This window comes from Triticum urartu, chromosome 2A (assembly GCF_056163025.1).
Source record: "Triticum urartu cultivar PI428250 chromosome 2A, HENAU_Tu73, whole genome shotgun sequence".
In the NCBI taxonomy this organism is placed as follows: domain Eukaryota; kingdom Viridiplantae; phylum Streptophyta; class Magnoliopsida; order Poales; family Poaceae; genus Triticum; species Triticum urartu.
Genome location: NC_141874.1, coordinates 455,896,157 through 455,906,179, shown reverse-complemented (window position 1 = coordinate 455,906,179; position 10,023 = coordinate 455,896,157). Strand labels below are relative to the sequence as shown.

At 49.0% G+C, this 10,023-nt stretch overlaps 1 protein-coding gene across 1 annotated transcript; it reads right to left on the bottom strand.

The window, feature by feature from the left end:
• Nucleotides 1-423: 423 nt before the first annotated feature.
• On the bottom strand, nt 424-2,664 carry LOC125537752 (uncharacterized). Its single transcript, XM_048701070.2, has 3 exons — nt 2,212-2,664; nt 1,055-1,138; nt 424-960 (listed from the first exon to the last, which is right to left on the bottom strand). The coding sequence occupies exons 1-3, from the start codon at nt 2,351-2,353 to the stop codon at nt 629-631; spliced, it is 558 nt and encodes a 185-aa protein (XP_048557027.1). The 5' UTR covers nt 2,354-2,664; the 3' UTR covers nt 424-628.
• Nucleotides 2,665-10,023: the final 7,359 nt, after the last annotated feature.

Sequence of the window (10,023 nt, the reverse complement as noted above, 5' to 3'; positions counted from 1 at the left end):
AATTATGCATTTGCTTAACCCTTTTTGGTTTGGCCAAAATACCACAGAGATATACTGATCTCTTTAACGTACTGATATCTACGCAGAAATATTACTGATTGTCAGCTCCGCTGGAACTATAATGCAAAAGGTTTTTTTTCGTAATTCTAGTTTGTTTGAAAGGTCGAGGCCATCAAAGCTGTTGTCAAAACTTTAGAGAACATACATCACCTGCCACATAAACTGGTTGAAAGGACTTGAGTGCAGTCCCCAGTTAGTTTCAACATTATGCCACCTAATTAGCCCACAAATCACAAGGACATTACGTGACCTGGCCTAGCCTGAGAAATCATGGAGAAAAGAGGGGTCCATAAACCTTGCTTGACAAATTCTAAGTTCATGGTCCAGAAGAATTATTCAGATCCAACGAAATCACTAATGACAAAACAGGAAGTAATCATGTATGCTATATATTTTACCCTGCATAATTGTTTCACTATTCATGCCACTATTGAACAGGCCACTCCACACTCCTCATACTTCTTCTAGTTGCGGTATTTCATTCACCCCCAAAAAAGGTATATACATGTACCAGCTCTCTTGCGATAATATTTTTCAAGAAGTCAAAATCCAACACCTGAGAACTAACTCACAAATCCTTCTGCTCTTTCTTCTTCTTCCGGCAGCACTTGAAGCTAAGCTTCCAAGCAGAGCAAGCGAAGCAACCTGGCTTGGCTGGCTTCTTTGCTTTCCCTACTTTCCCAGAAGGATTCAGATGTTCTTCAGCATGAATGTTGTTCCCTGTCTCGCTACCGGCATCAGTAGTGGCATCATGCTCGTCATCGTACTGCTGCTTTTCCTGTAGCAGCTCAAGGAGCCTCTGCTTCTTCTCTGTCAGCGAAGGAATGTCCGCAGATATCCGCGCTGCGAATGATGTTTGCGTCTGGTGATCTGGTGTGCTACCTCTTGAAGGAGTGAAGTCTTGAGGATCCGGATGAACAGAGATGTTAGGATGTTAGAAGTTGACACCAATCATACCATTCATTAAAAAAAACAAGAAAATATGATGTTTTACCTCCTCTCACGCTTTGGAAATCATCTTCACTGTCCGAGTCTAACCACGGCCTTGCCTCGAAGAACGACTCATCTCTGCTTCCTCCTGGCGTAACAATCAGTAGTGAATGGATCAATGGTTGATGTTATGATCCTAGGACTGAAAATATTATCTTCTCCAGTTTTTTTCCAATTGTCATTAATTCAATTAAACTACTAGAGCAAAGGAGCATTTCATTAGAAGCAAACTACTACAGTAGTAGTCTAGTCTTTTAACTGTAACTTCAGTTAACGATGAGGCATGGAAGAACAAGAAGCGCGAAATAAAACCATGAGAAACCACTGTTGTGGCCTATAGGCAATAACACTGATCGATGATATTTAACAAGTCAAATAATTAGCCTTTTTCAGATTAAGACGTTTGGCCAGAAAAAGTGAAAGGCGAAAGCTAGCTTTATTCGTATTCAGATACAAAAAAAAATGTGTCCTGATGATTAACTTTGCAGTATTTTTTATGGAGAAAAGTTTGATTGTGGAGCTTCATATTTGACTTCCTGTTGAAACTTTCTTTGACCATTGATCATATCATGCCTTGCCTTTTGACGGTAACATTAGTTTGATGTTACTGTATGTTGTAGATTTCAAGAAGCCAGCATAGTACTAGTACCTGATGGAGCAAAAGAGTAGGACATGAGATGAAAATGGCAGCAGGACAGGACTCATCCGTCCGAAAGGCATTAGCTCCGATACTGTGTGAGTGCGACCCATCACAATCGCATTCAGAGGTATGTTGCCTAGCTACCACATGGCATGGTAGGTGCACCTAGCATGCGCAGGAATGAATAAATCTGATGGGAGGTACTGATTGCATTGATCTTCCTGATCATCCTAATCGAACGCCGAACGAGACAAGAACCGACTATACAGTTAGCATAATTCAATTCTGATTCTCAACCCAACCAATCCCTGAGTGTGGCAGGATAACTTAGTTAATTTCGTGGGAGCAAGCAGCCGTCCCACTAAATTCTTTGTGGTCGGTCCAAGATTGATTAGTTATAAACAGAAAAGGGAAGCACTAGAAGAAGAATCAATCTTTGAATCGAATCAATCTTTGTGGTCGGTCCAAGATTGAACGGAAATGAAGAAAGTAACGGTTTCCGCAGAAGATGACCTACGTACCATTCTCTGTGCCGTAGCGATCTGGGCTAGCGACGATACTGATCGTCGCCCGGCCGCCGCCGGCCGCGGTGTCCGGCACGGCGGCCGTGGAAGAAGCGTCCGGCGGCGCGGACGCAGGCTTCTTCCGGATCCTGAACCTCATGTTGCCGGCGGACCGGAATCAATCTTCAGAGTATCGACCACGGCACAACACCCCCTCCTCTCCTCCCTCCTGCGGAGGCAGTTTCTGACGGCGTGCGCGAAAGAGAAAAGAAAGTAGTCGAGATTTTGTACTGAGCATTGGGAGGCAGGGGAGGAAGAAGGAGAGGGAGAGAGGCAGGCAGGGGAAGTTGCTCCGGGAGGGACGGACGCGTTGTCCTGTCCCGGTGTCCCGCGGCGCGTGCGCGTGCGCGTGCGAGGAGGAAGGAAGGGAAGTCGGTACGGTAGGGGAGGGGGGCGATCGTGCCGCCGTGTGTAGCGCGTGCGCGTGGCGTGGTGGGATGATGGATGCCAATGGCATTGGCGTGGCGCTTCCCTTCCCTCCGAGAGTACGGGACTGGACGTGGGGGCCCACTTACGAGCCGGCTGATTTGGCATGCCATGGCCAAGGAAGGATTTGAACAGGTATTATTTGACAGCGGGCGGCCGCGTACTCCATACAGCAGTACGTACGAATGCCAGTTGGGAGGAGCGCTAACTACCAAATACTACTATGGTGGTCGACCCTGTCCAATTATTTCGTATGGCTCGATGCCTGCTTGCGTGCGTTGCGCGCCGGTGCCGATCCTTTGTGTGTGCCTTAGGTGATGCTCCCCACACGCACATTTGGTGTGCTTTTACTTCACTTTTGTTCCCCTTTTTTTATCATTCCCGTAACACTCCATTTCCTTCCCTGATTGTCGTCATGCGTGCCTGCATGCACATGCATGATCACTGATTGTGGAATAGAAATGGCAGGAGGCTCCGCTCGTCTACACTTGTTCTTGCGCCTACCTAATACTATTGGAGAAACACGTGCGGGAAACAATATCAAGAAACTGATAGCGGCTCCTTCTACGTCTACGTAGGGCGCTACTGGGACAGCACTACGCCACTAACAATAATTTCAAGCCCCTTCAACTCTTTTTCGGCTTCGCAGCTGTGACTTGTGAATTCACCCAACAGCTCCAGCTCCCACATTTCAGCAGTCCTGCTGCCTTTTCAACGCCACCATGTGATGTGAGTACGCGCAAAGATGCAGCATTATCGTCACGTCCGGATGCCCACACCGCGCGCCATGATATGTCTCATGTTTATTTGCGTTCAAATTCCCCATCTTTATCCTCTCGGCGTCAGTCTTTACCGCTAGGATCTCATGGATGAGAGCATCAGCGTATAATTCAATATGAGCACTTGAAATTGCATTGCCCGATTAGCCTGATCCATTCGATGGCAAAGCTAATCTCCAAGTTCCTTTCCATGAGGCTGGCAAAGGTGATCCACACTATCATTTCTCCGGCGCAAACGACATTCCTCAAAACCAAATGCATCCATGGTAGCTATCTCTACGTGCAAAACACCATTCGTCACCTTCACCGTCGCAAAACGCCGGCACTGCTCATGAAGCTCGACATCGAGAAGGCGTTCGACACGGTCTCGTTGGACTACTTGCTAGAGTTGTTGCAGCAGCTCGGGTTTAGCGCGCGCTGGCGAGATTGGGTGGCCCTGCTCCTCTCCTCGGCGTCCTCGGCGGTCTCTTTGAATGGGGTGTCGGGCCACCACTTTGCTCACCGCCGCGGTCTTCGCCAGGGCGACCCGCTCTCACCGTTTCTCTTCATTCTCGCCATAGAACCTCTGCACCACCTATTGGCGAAGGCGGTTGAGCAAAAATTCCTACAACAGATACCAGGCCGCGAGCTGAAGCTCAGGGTTAGTCTCTACGCCGACGATGCAGTTGTCTTCACCAACCCAACCCGTCAGGAGGTCGACTCTCTACTGGGCATCTTACGCCAATTCAGACGCGCTACAGGGTTATGCATAAACACCGAAAAATCCACGGCATCGCCGGTCAGCTGCAACGACATAGACCTCGCACGTGTGCTACACAATTTTGGCGGCTCAATCGCCCCTTTCCCGATCAAATACCTGGGCCTGCCACTCATCACCGACCGGCTTCGGCTAGTGCACCTGCAGTTCATCATCGATAGGATCAAGGCCCGGCTGGCGGGCTGGAAGAGGAACCTAATCCACATCGCGCGACGGCGCGTGCTGGTCCGCTGCGTCCTCGCCATGCCTACTTTTGTGCTCACCGTGCTGAGGGTGCCAAAAAAGATCTTGAAAGAAATAGACATGTGTCACCGTCGTTTCCTTTGGAAGCAAGATGAGGAAATCTCCGGCGCAAGCTGCAAAGTTAGCTGGGCAGCGGTTTGCACTCCAACGGAAAATGGAGGCCTGGGAGTCCCTGACCTCTCACGGTTTGGATGTGCTCTTTGCCTGCGCTGGCCCTGGCTCGCATGGCGCCACCCTGAGCGCCCATGGGTGGGCTCGGTCCTGCCTTGCAACGGCGACGACCTCTCCTCTTCACGGCGGCAACCTCGGTTAGCATCGGGGACGGCGCGTCGGCATCCTTCTGGCACTCCCACTGGATGGGGCCAGGCACGCTCGCCCAGCAATTCCCGCGGCTGGTCCTTCATGCCCGGAGAAAGAGCAGGACGGTGAAGGTGGCTCTCGCGGACGACACCTGGATCAAAGACCTAACCCATGGTCGTACTGAACATCTGATCCACGACGTCCTGGTCCTGCATAGACGGCTTCATGGCGCAGCCGGCGAATTGCATACGGGCACCCCCGACTCCATCAGATGGACCCTCGAGCGGACGGGCGAATACTCAGCTAGATCAGCTTATCGGTTGCAGTTCCAGGGCATGACGTCCTCGATTTTCGGCAAGATCATATGGAGCTCTTGGGCCCCCGAGAAGATCAAGATATTTGCATGGCTTATGCTACAAAACAGGTTGTGGTGCAACGACAAGCTCCAACGCCGTGGCTGGAAGAACGAGTACTTCTGCTAGTTGTGCATTCGAAGCCTTGAATCCTCGAAGCATCTGTTTTGGGAGTGCCTGTAACGCTCGGATAATCAAGCTACAGTAACCTCTGCTAATGATGCCTCGTCACCACTCTTACTGTTGTAAACCTCGCGATGATTCAATCCCATTCGAATTCAAATTTCAAAATCAAAGCAAATAATAGAAGTTTTTCAAAATTTAAAACAAAAGTGTTCGGGAGATGCCATATTTTACATAGGTCAATATGGTGTAATAAACACAATTTTATAGACTGCCTAAGTATTTTAAAATAAATAAAGACAGAAAAGGAAAATAAATAAAAGAAAAAAAACTAAACTAACAAAAAAAAGGAGAAAGCCCCCCCCTCCCTGGGCCGTGGCCCAACTGGGCCAGCCCCAGGCCCAGCCGGCCGGCCCGCTACCTCCCCTCCATAACCCCCCACCAGGAGGAAACCCTAACCCCACCCCATCACCCACTCGCCCCCTTCCCCCAGTCGCTCCCCCCTCCTCCCCGATCCAGATCGGATCGAGGGGAACGGCCCCCCCGACGACATCGCCCCGACGCGCGTCGCCGTCCCCGGCGCCCCCCCCCCCCACCGGAGCACCACCTCCACCTCGCCGGACCTCCCCACCGGCCTGCATCCTCTTCGCCGCACCGTCCCCATCTCTCCGCCTCGACCCCCGCTGCCCCAGTCCCTACGGATCCGCGGTGAGGCCCCCGGCCTCCTCTCCCCCTGTCCTCGTACACGCGCGCCCCCTCCTTCCTTCTCTTCCCTCTTCCCCTTCCTTGTCTCCTACTCCTACTACATGGAAGGACTCCTAGTTGGACTAGGAAAGGGAGAATCCTACTCCCGGTGGGAGTAGGACTCCCCTAGGGCGCGCCATAGAGAGGGCCGGCCCTCCCCTCCTCCACTCCTTTATATACGGGGGCAGGGGGTACCCCATAGACACACAAGTTGATCCACGTGATCATATTCTTAGCCGTGTGCGGTGCCCCCTTCCACCATAATCCTCGATAATATTGTAGCGGTGCTTAGGCGAAGCCCTGCGACGGTAGTACATCAAGATCGTCACCACGCCGTCGTGCTGACGGAACTCTACCCCGACACTTTGCTGGATCGGAGTCCGGGGATCGTCATCGAGCTGAACGTGTGCTAAAACTCGGAGGTGCCGTAGTTTCGGTGCTTGATCGATCGGGCCGTGAAGACGTACGACTATATCAACCGCGTTGTCATAACGCTTCCGCTGTCGGTCTACAAGGGTACGTAGATCACACTCTCCCCTCTCGTTGCTATGCATCACCATGATCTTGTGTGTGTGTAGGAATTTTTTTTGAAATTACTACGTTCCCAATAGTGGTATCAGAGCCTAGGTTTTATGTGTTGATGTTATATGCACGAGTAGAACACAAGTGAGTTGTGGGCGATATAAGTCATACTGCTTATCAGCATGTCATACTTTGGTTCGGCGGTATTGTTGGACGAAGCGGCCCGGACCGACATTACGCGTACGATTACGCGAGACCGGTTCTCCCGACGTGCTTTGCACAAAGGTGGCTAGCGGGTGACAGTTTCTCCAACTTTAGTTGAATCGAGTGTGGCTACGCCCGGTCCTTGCGAAGATTAAAACAACACCAACTTGACAAACTATCGTTGTGGTTTTGATGCGTAGGTAAGATTGGTTCTTGCTTAAGCCCGTAGCAGCCACGTAAAACTTGCAACAACAAAGTAGAGGACGTCTAACTTGTTTTTGCAGGGCATGTTGTGATGTGATATGGTCAAGACATGATGCTAACTTTTATTGTATGAGATGATCATGTTTTGTAACCAAGTTATCGGCAACTTGCAGGAGCCATATGGTTGTCACTTTATTGTATGCAATGCAATTGCGCTGTAATGCTTTACTTTATCACTAAGCGGTAGCGATAGTCGTGGAAGCATAAGATTGGCGAGACGACAACGATGCTACGATGGTGATCAAGGTGTCGAGCCGGTGACGATGGTGATCACGACGGTGCTTCGAAGATGGAGATCACAAGCACAAGATGATGATGGCCATATCATATCACTTATATTGATTGCATGTGATGTTTATCTTTTATGCATCTTATCTTGCTTTGATTGATGGTAGCATTTTAAGATGATCTCTCACTAATTATCAAGAAGTGTTCTCCCTGAGTATGTGTAACACCCTCGATGCGACTATATCTCCCACGTGTCGAGGCACGACTTAGAGGCATAATCGCATTGAAGGCACATGTCGCAAGTTAGGCAATCTTCACAACATCCCATGTAATATAGATAATAAAAGGGGAGATAACATAGTTGGCTTACACTCGCCACGTCAATCAAGTACATAAATAGCATTACATCATTCAAACACTCATGGCCCGACTACGGCGCCAAAAATAGAAGAACAACCCAACATGCGACACGGTCCCGATCACCCCCAACTGGGCATCACTACTGATCATCAGGAAAGGAAACATAGTATCGTTGAGAGTCCTCGTCGAACTCCCACTTGAGCTCAAGCGCGTCACCTGGAGCGGAATCATCAGGCCCTGCATCTGGTTTAATAGTAATCTGTGAGCCACAGGGACTCAGCAATCTCGCACCCTCGCGATCAAGACTATTTAAGCTTATAGGTAAGGCAAGGTAAATATATGTGGAGCTGCGGCAAGCGACTAGCATATATGGTGGCTATCCTGTTCGCAAAAGAGAGCGAGAAGAGAAGGCAAATCACGAACGCATAACAAAAGAGGGCAAACCTGCGGCAAGCATTACTCCAACACCGTGTCCACTTCCCGGACTCCGCCGAGAAGAGGCCATCACGGTAACTCACACTGTTGATTCATTTTAATTAAGTTAAGGTTCAAGTTATCTACAACCGGACATTAACAAATTCCCATCTGCCCATAACCGCGGGCACGGCTTTCGAAAGTTCAAATCCCTGCAGGGGAGTCCCAACTTAGCCCATGACAAGCTCTCACGGTCAATGAAGGAATAGACCTCCTCCTGAGACGTTCCGATCAGACTCGGTACCTCGGTTCTTCAAGACACTTCGACAGGTTAAAACAAGACCAGCAACACCGCCCGAATGTGCCGACAAATCCCGATAGGAGCTGCACATATCTCGTTCTCAGGGCACACTCAGATGAGTGCTCCATACAACTAAAACCAAACCTCGAGTTTCCCCGAGGGGGCGCTGCACAGGACTCTAGTTTGGACCAACACTCAGAGGAGCACTGGCCCAGGGGGGCTAAAATAAGATGACCCTCGGGCTCCGGAAACCCAAGGGAAAAAGAGGCTAGGTGGAAAATGGTAAAACCAAGGTTGGGCATTGCTGGAAAAGCTTTAATCAAGGCGAACTATCAAGGGGTTCCCATTATAACCCAACCGCGTAAGGAACGCAAAATCCGGGAACATAACACCGATATGACGGAAACTAGGGTGGCAAGAGTGGAACAAAACACTAGGGGAGAGGCCGAGCCTTCCACCCTTTACCAAGTGTATAGATGCATTAAGATAACATGGCAATATAATGATATCCCAACAAGTAAAAAAATGTTCCAACAAGGAACGGTCTCCAATCTTCACCTGCAACTAGCAACGCTATAAGAGGGGCTGAGCAAAGCGGTAACATAGCCAATCAACGGTTTGCTAGGACATGATGGGTTAGAGGTTTGACATGTCAATTTGGGAGGCTTGAAAGCAAGTGGTAGGCATCGTAGCATTGGCATAGCAAAAGAGCGAGCAATCTAGCATAGCAAAGATAGTAGTGATTTCGAGGGTATGATCATCTTGCCTGCAAAGTGGTCAGAGTTGACTGGATCCTCGAAAGCAAACTCCACGGGCTCCTCATTACCAAACTCGTCTCCCGGCTCTACCCAAACAAGACAAACAAGCAACAAGGGCACAATCAACCACGTGCAAGGATCAAACAATATGATGCAAGGATGGTATGCTATGCGGGATGCGATGCGGGATGCATATGCAAGATTTGACAAGGAAAGCATGAAACTGGCCTCAACTTGGAAATCCAAGTGTGCCACTGGAAAGATGAGATGAAATCGCTTGAAAACGATATAAAGAACGCCGGAATCGGAGTTACGGTTTGGAAATGGCAAGCGATTTAAATATGACACCGGTCTGCAATTTACAGCAAGTAGCCGTCTAAATGCAACGAGATGAACATGCTACAGCACCCAAACATGGCATAAAAATACATGGCAGGGATGCATTCATGATGCTTAAGAAAAGTCTAGCACTGAGCTACGGCCAATTCATCCATTAACAGGTTCAAAAAAGCATGGCAAAAATGCATATGGTAAACAGATCTCAGACTTGGTGAAATTAACACTTGTCTGGAATTTCAGATCAGATAGCACTCTTCGGAGCAACAAAAATACATGCTACAGGACCCAAACATGGCAAAGTAAAGCATGGCATGGAGCTACTCAAAGAGCTTAATAAAAGTCCCTTAGTGACCTTGAGTCAAAAGGGATCAGAAAATACAATTGCAAGCTTGTGAACATGGCAAAAACATAATCAGTTCTCAGACTTAGTGAAAACTGGAGCATGCTGAAACAGATATCAAGTAGGCATGTTTACGAGCTCGATGCACTCACTATGGAGAAAGTCATGAAAAGCTAAGCATACATCCGTCAAGAATACACAAAATTCAAGCTAGACATGGCAAGAACAATACCATAGCATGCACGGATCAACTACAACATCATCGGCAAAATCGCTAAGAAGTAGACAATCTGCCCAGATTCACGAAGTAGCAAA

Bases quoted from the DNA above. Each gene is read 5' to 3' on its own strand.
- LOC125537752 (XM_048701070.2), bottom strand. From the start codon at position 2,353: ATGAGGTTCAGGATCCGGAAGAAGCCTGCGTCCGCGCCGCCGGACGCT. The intron at 1,139-2,211 runs GTACGTAGGTCA...TTGTTACGCCAG, and splicing joins TCGCTACGGCACAGAGAATG to GAGGAAGCAGAGATGAGTCG. The intron at 961-1,054 runs GTAAAACATCAT...CGGATCCTCAAG, and splicing joins TTTCCAAAGCGTGAGAGGAG to ACTTCACTCCTTCAAGAGGT.